Source organism: Hylobates moloch, unplaced genomic scaffold (genome assembly GCF_009828535.3).
Source record: "Hylobates moloch isolate HMO894 unplaced genomic scaffold, HMol_V3 SCAFFOLD_7, whole genome shotgun sequence".
NCBI lineage: Eukaryota > Metazoa > Chordata > Mammalia > Primates > Hylobatidae > Hylobates > Hylobates moloch.
Window position 1 is genome coordinate 89,861,930 of NW_026652282.1, and position 25,482 is coordinate 89,887,411.

The 25,482-nt window shown below is 40.5% G+C and overlaps 1 protein-coding gene across 3 annotated transcripts in view; it reads left to right on the forward strand.

The window, feature by feature from the left end:
* Window positions 1-25,482, forward strand: part of MID2 (midline 2) — a 105,141-nt gene that overhangs the window by 14,070 nt on the left and 65,589 nt on the right. For all 3 annotated transcript variants that reach the window (XM_032757432.2, XM_032757431.2, XM_032757433.2), the window contains exons 2-3: window positions 1,220-1,935; window positions 15,445-15,540. In XM_032757432.2, coding sequence (XP_032613323.1) covers window positions 1,276-1,935; window positions 15,445-15,540 — 756 coding nt within the window. In that variant the 5' untranslated portion in view covers window positions 1,220-1,275. The remainder of the gene's footprint in view (window positions 1-1,219; window positions 1,936-15,444; window positions 15,541-25,482) is intronic.

The window sequence follows — 25,482 nt, forward strand, 5'->3', positions numbered from 1 at the left end:
AACCTCCGCCTCCCGGATTCAAGCGATTCTTCTGCTTCAGCCTCCCGAGTAGTAGCTGGGACCACAGGCAAGCGCCACCACGCCCAGTTAATTTTTGTATTTTTAGTAGAGATGGGGTTTTACCATATTGGCCAGGAAGGTCTGGACCTCCTGACCTCGTGATCCACCCACCTTAGCCTCCCAAAGTGCTGGGATTACAGGCGTGAGCCACTGTGCCCGGCCGGGTGACCTCTTTTACTCACTGATGCTCACTAAATTGAAGGTTACCAGATCTTAAAATTTCTGGCACTTTGCTAATTTCTGTCTAGATATTGATTTGCATCCTGTTATGTTTTAGAAAGCATGAAAAGACACATGGGAGGTGAGCTTCATAGCAGGCTTGTGCTAGTTCAGCAGGTGTTTAGTAATAAAACCAAACTGAAGCCACAGGGCAATATGACTTTATTATTGATCAGCAACTATTGCTGAGTAAGTTGAAAAGTTTGAAATCATTCCCCATTCAGCTTGATGAAATGAAGGGGTTTCTGAAGGTGAGGGAAGAAGATGAAAGTGAAAACTATCATCTTTTGTCTCAAGTAACTCAGTTTACTAGGAATAGAATGGAACGGAAATTTCCGTGTGTGATAATGAGTAATTCAAGTTCACACTCTGAGGAAAAACTTATTATCCTCCACCAAGAGCTACATTTTTCTAAAGCACTCTCTTTTTTATGCAGGCTTTCAGAATGGAATCATTTCAGGAAGTAGAGAGTTACTTTAAAATATGGCATTGTTTTCCTCACACTGCATGTCACATAGAAGCAGCCCTACAGTTTACTTTGAAGTGAAATAGAGAACAATATTGGAGAATAGAGATTGGGAATTTTGCAGGGTCTCAGCCTCATCTTAGTCTAGGAAAAGAGATGTCAGTGGAGAATATGTGAGAGAATGATCCATGCAAATATTGTGAGCTGGAATGGTAATGTTAATCAGTCAATCAGGATTCAGAGGTGGCTATTTGGTTTTATCTATTTGTGCGTGAAAACAAACATAGGCATTTGTCTAAACCAAGGTTTGAAGGGGGAGAAAGTCTTCCTGATTAGTTCCCAAATTGCTTTTCTATTGCTTAAGCATCCCTAGGGAATCCAGCATGTAAACGCACCCATTGGTTAGTGTATAATTATGTTATATCCATTTTCCTTTGGAAATGCTTAATGACTCTTGCTTTGTATTCCTTGCAGGTGAAAGCCCAGCCTCCGTGGTTCTTAATGTCTCAGGAGGATTATTTTCACTAAAGATGGAAACACTGGAGTCTGAATTGACCTGTCCAATCTGCCTAGAGTTGTTTGAAGACCCCCTTCTGCTCCCTTGTGCTCACAGCCTCTGCTTCAGCTGTGCCCATCGCATTTTGGTCTCAAGCTGCAGCTCTGGTGAATCCATTGAACCCATTACTGCTTTCCAGTGTCCTACCTGCAGGTATGTTATCTCGCTGAACCACCGGGGCCTGGATGGCCTCAAGAGGAATGTGACTCTGCAGAACATTATTGATCGCTTCCAGAAGGCTTCAGTCAGTGGGCCCAATTCCCCTAGTGAGAGCCGCCGGGAAAGGACTTACAGGCCCAGCACTGCCATGTCTAGTGAGCGAATTGCTTGCCAATTCTGTGAGCAGGACCCGCCAAGGGATGCAGTAAAAACATGCATCACCTGTGAGGTCTCCTACTGTGACCGTTGCCTGCGGGCCACACACCCCAACAAGAAACCTTTCACCAGCCACCGCCTGGTGGAACCAGTGCCAGACACACATCTTCGAGGGATCACCTGCCTGGACCATGAGAATGAGAAAGTGAACATGTACTGTGTATCTGATGACCAATTGATCTGTGCCTTATGCAAACTGGTGGGTCGTCACCGAGACCATCAGGTCGCATCCCTGAATGATCGATTTGAGAAACTCAAGGTAAGGGATCTGGGGAACATCCCCTACACAACTTTGTCGCATAAATGCAGTTAGCAAGTTCTCTAATAAAATGAGTGACTTTTCCTATATGACAAGTGAGTTAACTTTAAGTTGTTCTCATGAGGAATAACCTGCTCTCCTGCAAGCTCTTCCAGGAGCCTATCTCATCTGCTGCATAAACATGCTTGCATTCACACACTTCTGGCTAACTTTTGGGGAGTCAGCTCATGACCTGCAACACCAGTAGTTCATCCAGGGAAACAGCACCCTCTCTCTTCTGTCAGTGACATATTGCTTATTATATATCTTTGCTATGATCTTTCCACCTCTTCTTTTAAGTATGTGAGCACTTGTATACGTGTACTACAATTAACATATGTGTCAATTTGCATAAGTAGGTATATGGCAATGGGAAGGCAGGGTGTGTCTCTGTGTAGGTGTGGGTGGAGGTGGCTGAGTGTATCTAAGTAGGTGAGAGATTTTTGTGGAGGACATTAGTGTATGTTTGTGTTTGTGTACTCAATACACTAAAGAAACAAAAGTTTGGCATTGGCCATTACAAATTGCCATTAAGCCTTTAACACAAGGCTAATTCTAAGCCTGCCTTTAAAAACAAAACAAAACAAAACAAAGAGCTGAAGAAACTTCAGTATACCATGAAATTGGGAGGGATAATTAAATGTCTGAACTAACAATTTAAACTGAAGGCAATAAATATTTAATCCACTATCAAATTTTGTGACAGTGCTCACTATTATGGGCTACAAACTGAAGCACTTGTTTATAGTTCCTGCCTTTCAAGTTCCTAGTCATTTATGTGTACTCAGTGGACAGAGTTTTCTAAAGTTGTTGTGTCATATAATATTTATGTACAAGTCTAAGTGCCCATTTTAAAAAGTCCTCCTACCTTACACTGATGATCCAGCGAATTGTTTTATTCCCATTGCTTGTCTGCTATGTTGTATAATTTCTCTTAAGAAGGGAGCTACTTAGCAGATATTCTAGAAAAATAAAATGTTTAAAGGGATAGTAAAATTACCACTCCAAATAGAACCTGAGTACATAAGCCAAGCTAGAAGAAAGACCCAGATAGGATAAAAGGAGAGCAAGAAGGGAATGGAGATTTTCCTCCTGCCATGCTGTGGATGATTCATTGTCACTTCTGTAAAAAGTATAATGTTGATGAGAGTAGCAGTACTCAGAATAGGATATATTTGTCCTGTAATTTGTTGGAAATAATATTGAGAGTAGTCACAATGACTGTGGTTTGTGCCTCTTCTGGTTATTATTCATACCTGATATGTATAAATGTGTACAAAATTCAATTTTTTTATTTCACTCAAGTTGATACTCTCATTCATATCAAGGCTGCAGAGGGGAATAATCTTGTTGACTTCAGTTCTTAGACTCATAAGATGTTAGGCCTTTGACTTGGTCTAGTCGAAGTGCTGTACTTTAAAGTTGTATAAACAAACCTTGATAGATTAAGTGACTTGGTCAAAATCAAAGAAATGATTAGTAATGGGAAAGCTAGAACTGGAACTCAGCCTCTAGATTGAGTTAACTATCCTTTGTACTGTAGCCGGCTGCCACTTTGTTTTGGATCTAAGTTTTCCCCATGAAATGTGATTTGAAACTTAACTTTATGCTCCCGCAACTGTACATTTCATGGTCATAGATAAATGATTAATGACATCAAGGAAGGGACAGATTGTATAAACTTACAGCTGTATAATGGCAAAAGATAGGAGCGGGGTTATAGGAAGAGTGGGGGATGTGAAGAGGACAGAACAATCTCTGCCAAATATTTGCAGGTGTTGGAACTATAATAAGTCATTGGCCTTGAGAAATAATCCAAACAGAAAAATCTGTGTCCATATGCACTGTCGAGATAACAAAAAGACTGGCTAGTGTAAGCTTGTATTACAGAAGACTAGCTATTTGAAAACATCCGAAGACATGATGATTGATTAGATATTTGGCATCATGAAGCTATAGCCCTCATCTCCAGGGATGGATGGAACATGGACATATTTTACCAAAATATATTTTAGTCTGTGACTAATCAGTAATTTTTGGAGAAAGAAAGCCAGATTTTGAATAGTTCCCCTTTAATATTTTAGGAAATGTGCAGAAAATTCTGATTATAAATTAAGTGGAAACTATTTTTGCTCATTTTTGGATGGAGAGTGGAAAAATATGAATCATTCCCAACCGTGTGGTTCATTATGTTGTCTGAAACATCTTGGACTTTGGGGAGGGTGAGAGAGGTACTGCTTGTGTGTGTGTGTTGCGGGGGTGGAGGGGTCACTTTAGTTTGGTGCCAAGTATAAAAGAATATTAATTCTCCATGTTAAGCAGAGAGGAAGTCTGACTTTTAGTGTCACATATACTCACTTCTTTGGGTTAATTTTAAATTGGAAAATCATTTAGGATTACCCCCTTAGTCTGTTTGATTCTTCCCCAAGGAGAAAGGGACAAAGTTGGCTGGCAGGAGCTATGGGAGAGTCTGCCTGCATATATCCCCCTGGCCCTGGCCCTGAGAGAAGCACAGGAGTCCTGTAGGAGATATATACTATACTATCATTCTTCCCCATACTATCATTCTTCCCCTGTTTCTAGGAGGTTGGCTTTCTAGCCAGTATCTGATACAGTGTTTATTTTTACTTTTTGGTTCTGGAACTTCACTGTTGACATTTGTAACTACTTTTTATATATGAACCTCCCTGATTAGGATTAGTGGCTTCTAATATTTATTTGTTCAATAAAGAATAAACAAACCATTATGTTATAGATGAAAAGTCAGAATAACCAGAAACTAGCCTGTCTTTTTAACATGTACTCAAAGTGGATTAGAGGACTTGGGGTACTTAGTTTAGTTTCATGATCTTATTTTGTTGTCCAGTCTACCAATAGGGTTGATATGCAGGACACATGTCTTTCAGCAGGCTACCAGTAGTTCAATTAATTATTCAATTTTAAAGAATATTTTTATTCACGACAGTTATTAGAGCAGTAAGTTCTATCAGAGTAATTATTTTCTCCATCACCTCTCACTTTTCACTCACTAGTCCTAATATATATCTTAGTTCATGATATATGGGGCATTTCTATAAAATGGCTTCAGATTTTAGAATTTTCATTATCACATGAGTTTCCATCCTTATAAAAGATTGTTATCGTTTTAATAAATTTTGGCTTCATAAAAGAGGTCAAATTTCGGTGACTGTCTATTGCTAATAGACTTCAACTCAATATTGTAAGTCCCATACAACTTTTTTCTTGTGCTGCCCATGTATTTTCCCCTCTACTCCTCTAAAACATGCTACCTTCATCTACCCCGGTGAGCCTCCTAACTGTCTGCAAAATATACCATTCTCTTTTCTGATTCTTAACTGTCACTAGTGTTCTTCTCTTGGCCTGTTTACAAATCCTACGTATTCTTTAATGCATAATTCAAACCCCATAAGACCACTCCAAAACATCACAACTACGTCATAATCTCCTTCAGGTCAGAAATGTCTTTTATTTCTTTAGCATTCTCCTTAGTTTCTAGTACACATAGTATTTGCTCAAGAAATCCAAACGAATTCAGTTTTTGTAATGGATTTGCAGGAAATATACCGGTGCCTATAGCTTGCTTTGGATCTCATCTTAGAAGATATAAATCTGTCTTGCCATTATATATACCCTGAAAGGCTGAAAAAAGATCTCCTGTGAACTACTGACAATGTTCAAAACCAGAGTGCTAGCAAAAGTATGGCATGTCCTTAATTTTAAGTGCCTATTCATTTTGATCACTGGATTTTCCAACTGCCTAACCCTATGGTGACATCTGTATAAATCAGATGTGATTATTATAATTCTCTTTGAGAGTGATGTCTTCACATTTCCATGCCCACAGCCTGCCAAAAATATAGCTGATGAAAACCAGGGGGAATAGAGGAATTTCCTGAAAGGAATAAACAAGCACATTTTCTTTTTCTTATTACATTTCCACAAATTCATTACTACAAATAATTCTTAAATGCAGTTACATTTACATATCAGGGATCTTGTTATAAAATATTACCCAGCACTGGAGTAAGCCTTTTATCATGAGAAAGTAACACACACACACACACACACACACACACACTCTCTCTCTCTTTCTCTCTCTCTCTCTCTCTCTCTCGAAGCGAGACTGGGACAGAGAAAGCTAATGATTGCCAGACAAAGAGAAGGGAGATATGAGACTTGGAGGATGTTCAAAGGAACGCCACAATGAGAGTTAAAAGGTTGGAAAATATACTATTCTGGAATCTTATCACAGTTGATTACTTGTCCTTCTTCCTACTCAGTCACTCTGTCATCCACCCACCCATTCTCACTCAGTCACCACCTTCTCCCAGTCATTTATCTACTCACCCACTTGACACCCACTACTGTCTGCCAAGACAGATACCCTCTCAACTAATGTACTAATGGGCATATAGTCATATTCTCATAGGCATTTCTCAACCAGTATAAGTATAAATATAAGGGAAAGAAAGTGAAATATATTTATGAGAGACTAGGTTGAGAGTATATTTGAGTACACATGTATGCATCACTGTATATGAGTGTGTATATTCCTGCATAAATATGTGGCTGAGAATGACTCTGTGTATGTGTATGAAAGTATATCTATAAAATGTGTATCATTGTATGTGAAGATGTGAGAGTGTGTAAATCTTCTGATAATTTGGGTAGGAGGGGGCCATGAGTGTAAGGTAAGCTTACTGTTGTCACCCTAGGGAGTGTTAGAGCCTCAGCAGAACCCATCCTGCGGCTAAGGATCAGTCTAATAAATGAGCCAGATCAAACATATGCATGATAAGAAAAATCTTCAGTGGAGGCCAGGGTGGGTTACTATAGGTGAGGGAAAAGAAAAATGTTGTTTCTCACTCTCAGTCAGGTACTAAATCACAGTAGCTAAATATAATAAGAACAAAACATTTGAGACCAGATTTGTGCTCTCTAAGGTCTGGTGGTGATGGTGGTGAACATGTGTGTGTGGGGTTGGGGACAGTATCTGACAGGTTTCTCAGCTAAACCAGCCTTCAACTCATGCTCGTAAAATCATTCTTGCTTGTAGATCTGCCTTCTCTGTGGTCTCTTAACTGTTCCAGACTTGCTCCCCATCACATACAATATGTATAAATCTGTACATGTTTCATGTGTGTATGAGGATAAAATACATTTTATTTCATCTCTACCCAAACTGTGCACTAAGACTCATTTGAACCCCTATTCTTTTCTCTGCAAGACTTATGTTGATTTCTCTGTCTTTGAACTCATTTATTATTATCAGGACCCTGTTTTGGAAGATGTTTTCCATTGTTTTTTTGGTTTGAGAGCAAGTTTAGCAAGTAGATACTCCTATTATCTCAACCCTTATCTTTCTGTTTTTCTGTTATTTCTTTTGGCTCAAGTTTTCGCTTCAATATTTGAAAGGAGCTAACAATCATTTGTTTGAAAACAATTTACAAAATGATGACGCAGAGATTGTTCTTGGGTGGATAGAAATCCCGTCTGTTATTGTTGGGCAAAGAAACATATTACAGAAATACAATATAGGTGAGGAAAGATTAAGGAAACAAGAATTACTGAACCCAAAGAAGTGAGGTTTAAAGGGAAAAATGTGATAATGGCCTTCATGTTCATGAAAGGTTGATATAATGAGGTAATGCCTTATTCTTTGTCTCACATGAAGCTAGAACTGACAATAACCTAAACCGTAGTATCAGGGATTTAGGCTAAGGATTCATTCATTCATTTAACAAACAGTGAATGAACATTCACTTTGTTTACTAAACACTTTGATCACTGTGGTAGGAGCTGGGACACAGGAAATAAGGCACAGTCCCAGTCCTAAAGGGACTTTGAGCTTAGTAGGGGAGATAGACAAGTGGGAAATTCCAATTCAGTATGGTAAGTGCCATGGCAGAGGTTTGCACAGGATGCTGTGAAGCACAGTGGAGGGGTCAGGGAAAGGATATCATTGAGCTCAAAAACAGAGAATCATGAGTGAATTTATTGGAGAAGAAGGGCCAAACTGGAGAGAGTCCATGCAGAAAGAATTGACAAAACTTGGTGAATGACTGTGATGATTATACACTGTGAAGAGAATGAATTAAAAAGGACTTCTGAGGTGGAGATGTCTTGAAGGATGGTGGTATTGAGGAGGACAAAAATGAAATTAGGAAGAGGAGGCAGTTTTTGGGAGATGCTTTGACTTTAGATTTGAGTCTGATGTGATTGTGGGTCATTTAACAATCATTCGTTCAACAAACATTTCTTGAACATCTATTAGGTGGCAGGCACCAGGATAGGTATTAGGGTTACAGTGATTGAGAAAGCACAGCCTCAACCCTGATGGAGCTCTCAGGTTAGTGTAGGGAGGCAGATAATTAAGGACACAGTTACGAGATGGTGTGATAAGTGCAATGACAGTGGAAGAACAGGGGCTGTTACGGAGCATAGAAGGGATAGCAAGATAGAATTTGGGTGGGTTTTTGAATGCCCTGTTAGGGGACAGGAGTTGAGGCAGGGAAGGGGAGTGCTCTAGCCAGGAGAAAAGAGTTTGTTGAAACATATGGAGGACAGAGAGCATGGGGGTCTCTCGGAACTGAAAGGGCAAGTGTCCTAGAAGGGGTTAAAATTTAGACTTTCCCAGTGGCTGAAAGATTGGGTCTGGAGAAATAGACTTGAGAGTCCTCAGCGTGGTGGTAGAGCCATGCAGTAGTGAGCTGAGCAAAGGCCGAGGATTTAGCCTTGCAGAACACTCGTGGTCTAGAAATTAGGCATGAAGGAATAGAAGTTGAAAGAGAAAGAGGGGGATGTGTGTGAGAGGCAGGAAGTGAAGAGGAATAGCGCAAGTGGAATACAACCCTGAGTCCTCCAGGAAAGTAGAGTTGGCTTTGGCTCACTAGTCTGAGGGCTATCAAAATAAACACTAGATTTAAGTTTTTAGTACAGGTTTACTTTTAGAATGTCCAAATAATAATGTATCCATTTGAGCTAGAGATGTAATCATGCTATGCACCTGAAGATGGGGGAAAGAAAAGAATATGGGAAGGTTTGGGTAGCATTTCTGATAAGGAGAGTGGGGGAGGTATGGGTCTCAGCTGGATGATCGCAGAGCCTTTTGAAAAGATGGCAAGTCTTTCACCTGGCTTGAGGGTCAGGTTATTTAGTAACAAACCTCAAGTAGAGTAGACCTATGTGATATACATCCAGTATATCACCTTCATCTCATTCTGAGACGTAGCCTGTGTCTATACAACAGCAAATAAATGTTTGGGGAAATAATAAATTCTGGCATAAGGGTGTGGGCTTCAGTTTGTGAACCAGATGGCATGTTCTGTTGTTGAGAGGCCATATGTAATTGATACATAAAGTGACAGACTGAAGCAAAAGCAAAGTAAGTATTTTAAGACAAGCAGTTAAAAAAAGAAAGCAGACTGTGACCCTAAAAGCGTGTGAAGATTCTGGCTTCTGGCTTTTGGAAGAGCTGAAAATGTTGGTGCATAGACAGGATGTCAAAAAAGAGCATGTCAAAGAATAGTAATGGGGCCACTGGCTCAGATTATTTTTAAAGATGTAGTTGCCTTCTGTCAATCAGGAAGACTCAGGTTTGGGGTGAATTGGCCGTTCTTCCCTATTTCACTTCTCCCCTTCCTGTGCTCACCCCAAGGTTCAATTCCCACATAAAAGCAGTCAGGATCTTGTCTAGGTTTAGATAATATTCCCCTTGTACCTTTTAGACAGCAAGAGAGAATACAGACATTCTATGACAGTGCCGTGTTTCAATGGAAATGATATGTTTCAATATAACTAATACAGATTACACCCCCTTTTAAGCTTCAGTACTTCTTGTGTCAGGTTGATGTGTGTAGGAGTGCTCATATATGTGCGAATACATATGCCTTCATGGAGTATGACAAATGGAGATCATGGTCCAGTTTGTGCCATAATGGGGTAATCTACCTCGCTTTAATAAAGAGGTAGTGTCTTGATGTATGGCTAGTTTTCTTGAGGGAGCCAATGAGAAAGTTACCTGAAATAATCTGTGTCTAGAGAAGTGAAAAAAAACAAAACAGCAATTATTTGAGAGGGTTGAAGAAGCCATTTCTGTTAATGGGATGCTGTCTGGAAGAAGAATAGCCTGTGCCCAGCTTTCTCAGATGGCAAAACATTTTCCTCTTTGGGAAGGGAATAAGAGAGCACAGAGGCCTAATCTATACAACACAAATGAAGTAAAACTCGGGTAAAAATGGAATCAGTGTAGACTGCCAATTTAGCTAACTGAGGCCTTTTAAAATCTGTTATGCAAATCAGCCAACTCTTTCCCTTACTTTGTGCTGTTTAGACACATGTACAATTTCGTGTGAGCTAGCATGATGTAGCCATCTGGAGGTGAAGAAGGTCTCACAGTTTCATAAACTAAAATGGCTTCTGTAACACCCATAAAAGGGAAGCACACAAAGACCCAGAGGTAACCTCTTGCAGCAGGAAATGGGAGTTTCATCCTGCCCCCTGGCTGCCAACCTCGTGTCCTGTTTCCTACCAGCAGATATCTCCATTCCAATCTCCCCTGCCACTTTGGCTCTCTTGGTGTCACGGTTCAACTGTCCTGAGAAAGTTGCACTAACTGGGCTTGAACATAAGGAACCTGGCCCAGTCATTAACTACATTGCACAGGAGCAGAGCAAAACACACCAATATTTCAAGACTGAACAACAACCAAGAGACATGTTTACTTTTATATAAAGAGATTTTAGACACACACACACACACACACACACGCGCACACACACACACACCCCCTCTTTGTTTACTCCGCCAGAGTACAGACAAGATAATTACTTGGCCAAATCAATCAAATTATTCAAACCCAGAGTGGCCCAGAATTTTTTGTTCTAAATGATTCGTCAGTGCTAGGCATGATAAGGAAAGAGTGACTTCCTTAGACTGCATAGTCGTTTCAATTCTCTGTTTCCCTTTGCATATGTTCATTATTGAGGATAAATTCCAATTTGAGAGGAGGCTTTAATTCCTTGTAAATGAATAGGAAATGAGTAAGTAAATGTTCGGTGTTTTCCTCAAATTATGTCTCATATTGTAAGAAAACAGTGGCAAAAAGCCATCAACAGATGGTGTTTTCATTAGCCAAAGATTTATTTTTCAAAGCATTTTCATATTAATGAAGTAAGGTTGAAATTAGAGTCATCTTGTCAGTTCTAGCTCTGTGTTGTTAACATGTGCTGGCATTCTGCAAATTGCTAGGGGGGCAAAGCAAACTAACCATTTGCCATAATTTTGTGATGGTAACTCAAGGCGCATAGTCTAACCAGACCTCAAATTATGTGTTCAGCCCTAATTTTTGTTTTCAGTGGCTTTATAGAAGCCGCGAGTCTCGGTTCTGGACCACAAAAGAGGAACACATAGCAGAGATTTTGCTATGTCCTGCTCTGTACTGTGAATTATTTATGAGATATCAGTTTTGTGACCAGTGTTGCAACAGGTTGAGGTACTTGTTAAAAACATTATCCTCACGGAATCCCATGTTTGAATGGAAATGCATTACAGTTGGAAACACAAATTTCTAATATTGTATTTGCTTGGCGTTCATCAATCTACATTATATTTGCCTAATATATCAATATATTCATTTGTGATACATGGAATTTCCATTGATAGGAATTTGGGCCACTGCTAGAGAAAATCATCAACTGGGTTCACTACCAATTCCCACTGCCTAACTCAAGCTAGACCCTTTCATCACACTACAGAGTTATTATATTCACCTTATGGCCAAACTTTTGAAGAGGAGTCTAGACTTGCAGCCTCTACTTTGTCACTACACCATACTCTAACCTCAGGATTTCACAAATTCTTCTAAAACGCTACTGAAACACCTTTTCAAAAGGTCATCTGTGACCTCTAATTACCAAATCCAGCTGCCTTTTATCAGTCCTCATATTTCTTGCATTCTCCGCATATTTGACAGTGACAAATCCTTTCTTGAAACACATTTCTTTCAATTATCCTCAGTTTGGCCCAGACTTGCATTACCCTACGGCCTTGAATATTGCAGCCTTCTTCTAACGAGTGTCCTTCCCCCACCCCCCTGCCCTGGGCTTTCCTATTTCAGTCTGCCCCACATATTGCTGCTAGGTTAATCTCCTAAATGCAGCCCTGATTATGCCATTACCTTGCTCAACAGCTTTTGGTAAGTCCTCAGTGCAAACAACAACAACAACAACAAAAACAAACAAACAAACTACAAACTCCTTATCTAGGCACTTAAGACCTTTATAACAGGACTTTGGTCTCCATTTCCAGCTGCGTCCCCCACTACTCTCTTTCTACCCTCTGTTCTAGCCAAATGAAACTACTATTCCCTGAATATGCCATATATTTTATTTCTTTATACTTTTTATTTATTTATTTATTATTTTTTTGAGACAGAGTTTCTCTCTTTTTGCCCAGGCTGGAGTGCAATAGTGCAATCTCGGCTCACTGCAACCTCTGCCTCTGGGGTTCAAGTAATTCTCCTGCCTCAGCCTCCCGAGTAGCTGAGATTACATGTGTCTACCGCCATGCCTGGCTAATTTTGTATTTTTAGTAGAGACGAGGTTTCACCATGTTGGCCAGGCTGGTCTTGAACTCCTGACCTCAGGTGATCCACCCACCTCGGTCTCCCAAAGTGCTGGGATTACAGGTATGAGCCACCCACTGTTCATGGCCTTATTTCTTTGCACTTTTGCTCATTACATTCCTTGTGCCTGGAACATCCTGCCCCCATGCATCTCTGTCTATTAAAATTCTGTTTATCCTTCAAGGCCCATCTTAATTTTACTTCCTCTTTATCTGTGAAGTCACTGTACCTTGAAGAGAGTAGGTGTTCAATACATTTTTCTATTAAATTTCTGAACTGCCACTTCTTTTATTCCTCTGACATCAATTTAGCTTAGAGATCATGTCCAAATCAATGATTGCTTCCTGTATTCTTCTTCCTTCCCCTTTTCTTTGCCAAGAAGACCACAGATTGAGATGGTAGTGGGATTAAAGGAGGTCAGGGGAGACATTGTGCCCCAATACAAGAAAAATAGAATAAATGGTGAAAAATCACTTCCATGGGAATAAAGCCAAGGAAGCCAAGAGAGACCTGGCAGGAAGGGAAGCAAGGGTTCAGCTGGTCCTCATAATCCAGTATGAGAAAATGTGAAATCACACTACCCAGCCTGCAAACACAGGTATCTATGTGAATATATCCATCTATTCATGGGAACAGTGCCAAAGATATTAAGGAGCTACAGGTACTTAGCAGACAGGAAAGGGGCCAAGTACACAAATCCGTTCTTTTCCTTCATGTTCCCTCTCTCCCCCACATACCCCCATCCACTTTTTCAAAAGCATGAACTTTGAACTACAAAACATAGGAACAATGGAGATAGCAGTGTAGCACTTAAAATGACTGAGGGAAGGAATGCTAGCAGAATAAGGGCCAGTAAGTTGGGGTATTACATTTGGAACAGACTTTATGGGGTACTGGGATAGTGGGTGAGAGAGAAGTAGATATTGGGGTGAGTCTTAGAGGAAAAGGAGCTACCAGGGCTGAAAGACTTGGGAGTGGGGAGAAATAAAAAAGCCCATGATTAATCTAGAGTGAAATGATACTCTGTTTTTCACATAAGGAATGGGAAACAGCCGGGCACGGTGGCTCAAGCCTGTAATCCCAGCACTTTGGGAGGCCGAGGCAGGCGGATCACGAGGTCAGGAGATCGAGACCATCCTGGCTAACACGGTGAAACCCCGTCTCTACTAAAGATACAAAAAATTAGCCGGGCGTGTTGGCGGGCGCCTGTAGTCCCAGCTACTCAGGAGGCTGAGGCAGGAGAATGGCGTGAACCCAGGAGGTGGAGCTTGCAGTGAGCCGAGATCGCGCCACTGCACTCCAGTCTGGACGACAGAGCGAGACTCCGTCTCAAAAACAAAAAGAAAAAAAAAAAGGAATGGGAAACAGTAGCTTGCTCAACTGAAAACATGCTAGAATTCCGGCTACTGTTGTAACAACATTATATTCAACAGATCTGCAAAGTACTCCTAATATGTACCTGAAAGAATCTATGTACCAGTAAACGATGATAAGCAATGGATATCTTCTCTTTTTAAAATATGTATTTATTGAGATAGGGTCTCGCTCTGTCACCCAGGCTAGAGTGCAGTGGTGTGATCCTGGCTCACTGCAACCTCTGCCTCCTGGGGTCAAGTGATCCTCCCACTTCAGCCTCCTGAGTCACTGGAACTATAGATGCACGCCACCACGCCCAACTAAATTTTGCATTTTTTGTTGAGATGTGGTTTTGTTATGCTGCCCAAGCTGGCCTGGAACTCCTGGGCTCAAGCGATCTGCCCACCTCAGCCTCCCAAAGTGCTGGGATTACAAGCGTGAACCACCGTGCCTGGCTGATGTCCTCTCTTGATACAGTCAGGCTTTGCATTTTGAAGCCCTGCCTCTCTTGTGGGTGAAGGCTTGGTGCCAAAGAAGGAAAGTTGTGAGATACAATGCTAGATTTTGATGAATTCCACACTCAAAATACTCTTTTTTTCCTGAAGGACCCTACTGATAAATATAAAATATTATAATCAAAAACAAAAAAAAAAATCATGGAATACTGCAGCAAAACTGTGACTGAGGGCTGGATACATGGGTTCCAGTCCTAGTTTTGCACATGCTAGTAAGATGACTGTGCAAAATACTTTAACTCCACTTTGAAGCTTGGTACTCCCATTTGTGAAATACTAGCATCTTCTACTTTGTGGGATTGTTATGGTTTTTAAATAGTATATATGAAATTGCCTGGCATAGTGTCTGGCAATCATTCAATAATTACAGACGGTCCCTGACTTACCATAGTTCAACTTACTATTTTTCAATTTGACAGTGGTGTGAAAGTGATATGCGTTCAGTATGCTTCTTGACTTATGTTGGGGTTACATCTGGATAAGTCCATCATAAGTTGAAAATTTCTTAAGTTGAAAATGCCCTCTCTGGGACGTAAATGCATTGTAAGTTGAGGAACATGTGTAATAGTTTGCTTAGTCTACTCATCTGGAAAAGAGATAATAATATCTGTTCTTCATATGCTGTGGGATTACTATGAGGGCGAAATGAGATATTGCCTATGAAATACTTTGAAAAGTTAAAGATATTACCTAAAACATAAGGTTTCTTTAATGTCAATAAATTCCTACATCCACGAAGTCATGAATGTCATATTTTCCCCAATAATGAGCAAATGTGCAGCATTATTAATTTGTACCTAGATTAGTGCTTGGCTCATGGCAGATGCTAAATGAATCTTTGAAACATTTGTCTACTGACTAACCGATTTTTACATGACATTGGTTCTCAAGCTCATGGTTCTTTTTTCCCCTCTTCTCTGCTTCCCTCTGGATTCATACTCTCTGCGATGACAGCAAACTCTGGAGATGAACCTCACCAACCTGGTTAAGCGCAACAGCGAACTAGAAAATCAAATGGCCAAACTAATACAGATCTGCCAGCAGGTTGAGGTATGTAACAGAAACATTTGTGATTTTTCAGAGGACCTGAAATGGGTGACCCTTTGGGAGGACTTCAGTTTTGTCAGAGTGTAGCCCAGTTATTTGGAATGAAGGACTGAATGGCAGTTCTAGAAAGTCTCATTCCTTTAGGATGCTTGTTCCAAAAAAAGTGTCAGAAACCTATGGTTTAAAAAGAATAGACAGACGGTGGTGATGGACGGTGGGGGGATAATAGTTCAAGGGGCAACCTATTCTCCTTTCCAAACAGCAGGCAGTATGAAAATCAGACATGAAGTGTGCTTCATCCATCATCAAACTGGACATTATCACTCCTTAAAGAGATTACTGGGGTGTCATAGGGAAGTTGGGAATCCTGGGTCCTTGGGGTAAGGTGAGGTTAATTCAGCACAATATTGTTTCTGTAACAATATTATCAGGACTGTTTCTCCTCTTTCTAGCCTCTCTCCCTCTTCATCCCCTGCCCATGGTCCTATCTATACCATGCACCCCACCTGGTCATCACTCATTACCTTTCCACTTATTCTTGTCATCAACAAATCATGTCTATCTTAAAGTTGTAAATTGTAAAGTGCTGTAAAGTGTGAGGTTTTAATCAATTGTCATCTACATCAAACTTAGAGCAGAACTTAGAAGAAGAGCTGACCTCTTCTTAAATGGACATAATAAAATAAAGATGTTATTTCTCTTTCTCAAGAGCATGAAACATACCATTTGGTTTTGTGTTGATTTTGTTGAAGAGCTGATGGTAGGGCTTCAAGTGTAAACAGGGTTGGGTAAAATATTATAGGATTCCTCATGGGCAGTGGTTGGATAAAAATGTTTCTAATTCTATTTAGAACCTGATAGACTGGTTCTAATCTTACTTGTATGACAGACAAATGTAACAGTTCAAGTTTATTTTATTTCAATTTTATTAAGATCTCATCTCTTAATCCAATCTATAGATTCCTATTTAAGAGATTGTGGAGAATCTTCTTGTAAGGCAAAGAATCCTCTTATTATATGAGTAATCTTCTGACTCCCAATCATTTGGATTTCTTAAAGTATTGAATTTCTTCAAGTAGAGTGTACTTGTATGATGGGCATACCATAGAAATTTAATCCCTGCTGGGCACTCCATTTGTGGAAGAGAGTGGTGCTGTATGTAGGGTCCATAGAGTACTGGTTAAACTCAGATAAGAGACTGTAAAATGAAGTGGGGGATTAGGGAAGAAGCATAAGGAATGAAAAGAAAGAACACTAGAGTGTGATTTGGAAAATTGTGTTCTAGACTTGGCTCTTCCATGAACTGGTGGTATGAATCTAAGTCATTTAGCTTCTCAGTTTCAGTGTTCCTACCTATAAAATGAGGAGTTGAACTGACAACATGACCTTCGACTTCTTTCTAGGTATCACAGGTCGTGATGCTGTGAATGGTTACTTTCTTTATTCTATTCTTTTTCTCTCCTGGCTTATTCTTTCCAAGAGGGGAGAAACAAAATATAAAGTATTTCAAAATGGCTTTCAGCTAATCAGAATCCCTCTAATGTTCCACTCTGTCAAAGTTTCTCATTATGCTGTTAGATTACAGTATAAGACATCCACACTGGCAAAGGGACAAGGGAGTATTGTAAGCAGGAGACAAGATAAGAGATCCCTTGATTTAGAATTTGCATGATTGAATATAGAGTAACAGCTAATAGTGAATAAAATGTGGTTAGAAATTATAATCACCTTCCTTGTTCTCATCAAAAAGACTAGTAAGTACAGAACAAGTTGTAGTGAAAATAGCAAAGTAAGCAGTTTATTTTTATAGCTCATTCACTTTAGGACCTCTCTAAGGACTCATCTTCCCACTCTGAAGAGCTTGTGACCCTGGCCAGCCTCACCCAAACATAGCCTGTTCCAACCTTTCCCAGCCCATCCTGCCAATCAAACCTTTATGTTCAGGGCCCTACTCTTTTTTTAAGTGACAAGTCTCATAAAACAATCCATCATTGTGTTAATAGGGAAGGACCCACTTTGGCTTTTTAGGTAACAAGCAGTGTTTTAACAGTTCCGTCCTGAAGTTAGTATTCTTGCCTGAGTCTTAATGAGGTGACACTAGCGCTGCCACATGCAAATAGATTAAGGGGAAAGAGTAGCCCGTACAGTAGATATTCAAGAAGGGTTCTTTTATGGATGCTTGCTAAACCCGATCATGTAGGCCTCTGTCGGCTCTGGATACACAGAAGGTCTACTTTTACTAATCCTTTTTTATGCCTGGCATTGTACCAGGTATAAAGAAAACAGCATAGGCACAGTATCTACCCTCTGAGGGCTTACATGCTACAAAAATCCACCCTGATTTGGATACACATGTGCAAGAAATACAGACAATTGAATATAAACGTTAACTGAGAACTGGGAAAGAATAGTGAGATATTGTTGAGAGTGAGAATGTATTTTTGGATTTAACTTCATAGTCTATTGGGTTTAGGAGTCTGTCTTTGATGACAGGGACCCTAGAGGATGGCTTATGGAAGGCCATTTCTGTCTTCTATGACATCATCCATTCTGAAAGGTTGGGGATGTGCCCTTAACTTCCTCTTTTTTTTTTTTTTTTTTTTTTGAGATGGAGTCTTGCTCTGTTGCCCAGGCTAGAGTGCAGTGGCACAATCTTGGCTCACTGCAACCTCCGCTCCCAGGTTCAAGCGATTCTCCCGTCTCAGCCTTCCAAGTAGCTGGGATTACAGGTACACGCCACCATGCCCGGCTAATTTCTTGTATTTTAGTAGAGACGTGGTTTCACCGTGTTGCCCAGGCTGGCCTTGAACTCCTGCGCTCAGGCAATCCACCCGCCTTGGCCTCCCAAAGTGCTAGGATTACAGGCGTGAGCCACCGGGCCCGGCCAACTTCCTCTTAATAATACGGTGAATCCAGGTTACTTATTATCCTCATTAAACACAAAGCCTGTCTCTCCAAAAGCCTTCAGGACAAACCTCAGGATTAGAAATCTAGTTAATGAAGGGACTTGAGACTTCATAAATGCTTATAAATACTGTAGAAAATGAAATATATAGTAGAATACTGTCAGTCATGAAAGTCAGACACTGATGGGTGATTTGGAATTTTTTCATTGTATGTAATCCAGATTCATCTATAGGGAATGACTATATTCACAGTGTATACCAGGCATTTCACATTGGGCGGGGGCGGAGGATACCAGCTAAGGCGCTTCTGGGAAAACTGGAATAGGGTATTTTCCTGTCAAACCTGTTCCCCTTCTTTATTGTCTGCAAATGTTTTTGTCACAAATTGACTTTTCATAAAAGGGCCATAAATACTGCCTCCCTATCGTGATTCTTTCTCCCTGTTTTCTATTCTCCTCAGAAAGTAAACAAAGCTGCAGTCTTCCTATTATAACAGAAACAGAGATTAAGATCACTACAGATTTGTTAGCCGACTTCTGTGGTAATGTAGCTTGTTATAATTGCTGCTGGAGGTTTCAGAATTCAGTAGATGGGTGGTTGGAAAATGTTTTCTGTTGGGGCTGGAGAGCATGGGAAGGAGGTAGAGGCAGCTCCAAGACTCCCTTTAATCTAATTAAGGAAGGGCATGCTTTGACCTTGCTACGATAGCCACTTGATCTCTATATATAGTTCTTTGTCCTGGCTCATCAGGCATCCTTTGTTTACATTTCCAAAGGAAACCTCTGTATAATGCATAGCCAAGGGAAAATGTATACCAACAGATGAATACTTCCTCTTCGCTTCCAATACTCCGTGGTTCTGTGAATAATAGGCATTCTAAAACATAGCGAGGGGCAAATATAGTTAAATACTTAGTAATCAGTTGGTCAACAGCATTTATTGAGCATACACTGTGTACTCAGTGTGGTGGGCAATTTGGGGGCTACAAAAGAAATATATGTGGTTGATGACCTCCAGGAACTTTCAGTCTAGTTAGGGAAAACACAGTATATAGTGAGAAAGAGTATTTATAGAGCAGCACGCAGTGCAGAAAATACAAATGAATGTAGTATAGTCCTTTCAATTTTACTTATTTAGTCTTGTTCTTAGCTTTTAGGGCACTGAGTAAATTAAAGCACTTTCCTGTATATTTTGTGTGCCACCTTTTTCTTCTTTCCAGAACTGCTGTGATACAACGGCTTAATCCATCCCAGAAACTCCATGGGCAGGTTGATTTCCTTCTGGCTCTTCTCAATCCTCTTAAAGAGCTGGACGGCACTGCTCTTTAGCATGAGGAGAAAGAAGAAAGAAAGGAGATGAGTTGGAAGAGAGGGAGAGGTTTCCCTTAGTTTGGGGAATTTCAGCTTTCTGTGTTGCTACTAGGTCTTAGCTTCATTCACTTTTAGAAGTCTTTCTCTTTAGAGTTCAAACTTTAGATAGGCTGGTATTCTCTTCTTTATGCTCTTATTGCCCATTGGAAGGATATTTAGTTTGGGAAGAGCAAGAATCTTGGAGTCTATGTAATAGATGTCTGGCTGCTTCTCCAAGCATAAAATATAAATATTTTAAAATAAATTAATTTAAAAAACACTGCTGTGGATGATTTCAGCAGATGATCCTTAAATATTTTAGGGTGGTTGAGCTGGAAGAAAGAATAGAATTTAAACCATTAGAGCACAAATACATTTGTTGGTGGAGCCCTCTTTAAGGAGTAGTCAGTGAAATTAGTATAATTGGAAAATTTAATGGAGAAAATGCATTTTAGCCAAATGTTGAAGGAGAAAAATAATTACTCCCTCTGGAGAGACAGAAAGCAGAGGTATTAGTGGAGGTGTAAATGAGCACATTTTATGAGGAAAATGGTGCCTTAAGCACTGGGTACATACAGATAAATAGGAAATGGCACCTGCCCTCAAGGAACACACAGACTGGCTGAGAACCTGACAGGTAAAATGGCAAATAGAATGTGAAGTGATAATTACTGTAATGAACGTAAATGCATGATGACAAGAAGGCATGGAGGAAGAAACACTCAGGCCTGCCTGAGAAACTTAGGAAAGGCTGCAGAATGGAAAAAAAAATGAGTTATCTTGAAATAAGAGTAGAATTTTGCCAATAGAAATGAGATAAGGGAGTGAAGGGGACCACATGCGAGAACACAGAAGGGTGATCAGCATGGAGACGTTCAGGGAACTATCAGAAGTTTGGCTTGGCCAGAATGTAAGACATGAGATTGCAAGAGGTGAGTATGGAGAAGTAAGTAGCTTGGGCCCAGATAATGAAGAGCCTTGTAGGCCATGTATAGGTGTTTAGACTTTAACCTGAGAAGTCTGGGGAGCCATGGAAGGATTTTAAGCAGGTGAATAACTGAATAAAATCTGCATTTAAGAAGGATTGCTATGGCTGTTGTATGGAGTATGGAGCAAAGGTCAAGGGTCCAGGGTAAAAAGTGAGGACAAAGAGACCAGTTAGATTTTTACTGATCCAGGGAGAGATGAAGGCCCAGCTTGAGACAGTGGCAGTAGGATTAGGGAAGAAGGGATAAATTCAAAACATCTCTAGGAGGTAGATCAGTATTAATTGGTGATCAGTTAATGGGTGAAGGAGTGAGGGAGAAGAAATACTATGATGATCCACAGGGTTCTAGTTTAGGTGACCAAATGGGTCTATGCCCTTTAACTAGGTTAAGAAATATAAAAGGAGTTCTTTTTAGACCTGCAAGGTTTATTGTTCTCTGGGTCAGAAAGGCAGGTAGGAAATGTCCAGTAGAAAGCTGGCTAGCTGGATTTAGAGGTCAAGAGAGAGGTCTGGGAAAGGGATATACTTGGAAGTCATTAGCATCTAAGTAGCACTTAAAGCCATGGAGAATGTATAGATTGAAAAGAGGACCTGTGACAAATCTCCAACCCAATTGTTTGTCACTCACAATACAATAACAAACTGACTTTCCAAAAATAAATAGAAAGACTGTGGTGCTTTTGAGGAGATTACTGAAGAATGATGTGCAGTTTGGAAATTAAATATCAAAAGTAAATTATTCATTTGTGGAAAAAAATCAAAGGCTTAGACATTATTATCTTAAAGACTACAATAATAAGTAACACTGAGGATTTCCTCTGTTCCAGCTGAGTGCTTAATATGTGTTAACTCATTTAATTCTCACAACAGCTCTGTGAGATAGACACTGTTAATACCCCTACTTTACAGATAAACGGAGATAAAGAAATATTTAAGTGTTTTGCCAAGTTCATGCCACTGGTAGGTAAGAGAGTGGGGATTTGAATACAGGCACTTTAGCTCTGGAGCCTGTGCCCCTGACCACTCCATTACACGTTGTTTTGCAAGGCCAAGGTACACGCCACTTGGATGTCTCTTGTTAATCACTGGTGGTTCCTGGACCCATTATGAGGATGACTTGTAGTGAGCAAGGGGTATGGGATAGGGATGTGAATTCTGAAGGACAGCAAAGGAGAAACAAAGAACAGTCAAGAGACGAGGAAAACCAACAAAAACAGAGGATCAAAATCTCAGAGGAAGGAGAGGCCTTCAAAATGTGGAAGATTTGATGAGTCAATTGGAGCAGAGGCATAGAAGATTTCATTAGTCATCTTTGAGGGAGAAGGTTCTATGCAAATACGAAGATGGAACGTAAATTCAAAGAGGTCAGGAAGAAAGTAAGTTATAAGGAAATGCAGGGCTGGGCACAGTGACTCATGCCTGTAATCCCAGCACTTTGAGAGGCTGAGGCGGGTGGATCACCTGGGGTCTGGAGTTCAAGACCAGCCTGGCCAACATGGTGAAACCCCGTCTCTACAAAAAATACAAAAATTGCCAGGTGTGGTGGTAGACACATGTAATCCCAGCTACTCAAGAGGCTGAGGCAGGAGAATTGCTTGAACCCAGGAGGTGGAGGTTGCAGTGAGCCGAGATCGTGCACTCCAGCCTGGGCGACAAGAGGGAAACTCTGTCTCAAAACAGACAAACAAACAAAAGGAAATGCAGGTTGCAAGAAGTTTGATCACGAAGGTGAAGCAAGAAATAAGGTGGTAGTTATTATCCTTTCGAAGAGCAGAAAAGTCAGACTCATAAATGCTCTGTTTGTGTATTATTCTGCTATTGGTGAGTTAACAATAGGAATCACTAGATCCGGCCGGGCTCGGTGGCTCACGCCTGTAATCCCAGCACTTTGGGAGGCCGAGGCGGTGGATCACGAGGTCAGGAGATCGAGACCATCCTGGCTAACACGGTGAAACCCTGTCTCTACTAAAAAAAAAAATACAAAAAAATAGCCGGGTGAGGTGGCGGACGCCTGTGGTCCCAGCTACTCGGGAGGCTGAGGGAGGAGAATGGCGTGAACCCGGGAGGCGGAGCTTGTAGTGAGCCGAGATCGCGCCACTGCACTCCAGCCTGGGTGACAGAGCCAGACTCCATCTCAAAAAAAAAAGGAATCACTAGATCCACTGCGTTCATCCACATATGCTTCCCTTCCCTCCCTGACTTGGTGTCCAGCTTTATCTCCAACCCAGGACACTGTAGCCTTAGTTTCTACAACTTGCCTCTCCTAAAAATGGTATATACATCCTGGGAGGCAGTGTGCTGTGACAGCTTTGGAGTTGGACAGACAGGAGTCATGTTAGCTGTGCAGCCTTGAACACATACTTTTCCTGAGCCTCAGTTTCACCATCCATAAAATTTGGACTAATAATACATTGAAGAGAAAGGCAATACATGTAAAGTACATGCTACTGTGCCTGGCATATATAGTCAAAGCTCAATAAACGGTGGTGGTGGTAGTACTAGTCATAGTAGCAGGAGGAGGAGGAGGAGGGAAAGAAGGAGAAAGAGGAAGAGGAGGTGTAATCGCAGGAACAGTTGCTAGTAGCAGTAGTACTAGTAGTAGTAATTTTGGGCACTACACATTTTGCCAGAGATTCCTAGCCCTGACCTCAGGACTTCCAAAGCTTTTTATCACTATCTCTGAGAGTGGGGAGAACAATCATTCCCAAATACTCATAACCAATTTCAAATTTTATATATATCAGCTAGAACTTTTCTTGGGAAGAGGAAGTGGTAATGAAATTGCAGCAGCAAAAATATTGGGTATCTCAGCCATGTGACTCTACATAGCCCACCAGTAACTCTGCAGATGTGATAGACTAAAAAGTGTTATTGTGCTCAATAAGCTTCTAGTTTGCAGTTACTAATTTAAACAAATTTTATTTAGTAAGGAAACATTTACTGCCCTTCTGCAAGAATATCCAAAAGATTCTTCGTGTTGATACTTAAGTAAATTTGCCCATTATCCTGCCCAAATTCTTCTTGATTACTGCCTTTAAGCAAAGCCAAAAGAAAAGTTTTAGGGAGGGTCACATGCTTTCATCTCTAGTAATTTTAAAAAGAGAGAGTTCTATAATTTTGTATTTGCGATTTAAAATGTTTATTAGCAAAAATGTTCTGTGATTATTTTTGTGAGAGATGGAAGAGCAAGGGGAGCAGACTTAAGAGCGCCTGAGAAAGATTTGAGCTACTAGTGTCTTGTGAAAATGAAATACCTAGTTTGAAACCACTGTGAAATTATAGGTGGAGAAAATTGTTTCCATGAAAAATGGAAAATAAGTGCAGTGATCCAGTCAGTCTATTCATTTATGCTACTGTAATGACTAATTCAGTGTATTACATTCAATCTTATTAAGAATATAACAATTGACATTTAATAAGTTAACTGTGCAATCCAGTGTGTGGTCATAGCCTATTTTTATACTAGAAAAGAAAGTGCTTTATAATTTTTCAGAGACCTAATGTATTCAATCCTTTTTAAAAAATACTTTGTGACAATTCTTCATATATGTCAGTAAAGTAACATTTTTGAAGACATTAAATGTTGCAGTTGAAATACTTGGAGGGTGTTAACACATGACAGGGTTTAAGGATAAAATTAGTTAGGATTAATATTGTTCTCCTCCCCCTCCTCCCTCACATCTATAGGGCAGATAGGCTTTCAGGTGTGGTCATGTCTTCATAGCTGAAACAGTTCACATAGGAATGCACTTTCATCCCACTTTTGCACTTTTCCTTTGGCACAGTGAAGCTTATCTTACAGTCCCATTTCCCATCCCTCCTCTAGTTCCCATTTCTGTGTTCAAATTCCAGGTCACTCACTAAATGACCAGAACACTTGCTTAATTTTGGCTCCTCTTGTTTGCTCCCCTATTTTCACAATCCACCCAAATTCCCCATTTCCAGTGTGCTCTTGGAAAGTTAATGGAATCCTAATAATTCAGCTAAGGCTCTATCAAGCTTATCCTATACCTTGAAATGTTTCCAGTTCCACTTTTACCTCTAATCTCTCCTGCCATCAACCCAATCAAAACCAAACAAATTTTTTAAAAACCCAGACTTGAAACCAAAGCAACCATCACCACAGCAGATAGGCACACAGCCATTGAGATGTCCTTACTGTCTCTGCCTGTCTAGAGGAGTCCAGCTCTGTGGTATGGTAAGCAAGGATTGGGAGGAAGAGAATCTTACTTGAATAATTTGTTCTGGGCACTGTGCTAGAGACATCATTTCTAATCTCACTTAGTGTTTATGACAACCCTGTGATACAGCTGGTTAATATTCCCATTTTGCAAGTGAGGAACTTGAAGGCCAGAGATATTAGATGCCTTACTCAAGGTCACACATAAGTAAGCTGGGATGCAGTTCTACATTTCTCTCACTCCAAAGTCCATGTTCTTTCCATTGCACTGTGCGGCCTAGTGGAGAAGTTGTTGGTTTACTTGCCACTGATTCATTTGTGCTCAGATAGGTAGGAGACAGCTCCAGAAAACCCTTTGTTTTTCTCCACTAAATAGCTCTAGCTCTAGAAAAGCATATGGTCTGTTTGGGGGCTTGGCGTTCCTGAATCCGTGGTAAGCCTCTTATGTACTCCTGCCATTGGCCTACATTTAATAGCCCAGAGCAGCTCTTCATATTCTGACAGCCCTTCATGGGGTACAGA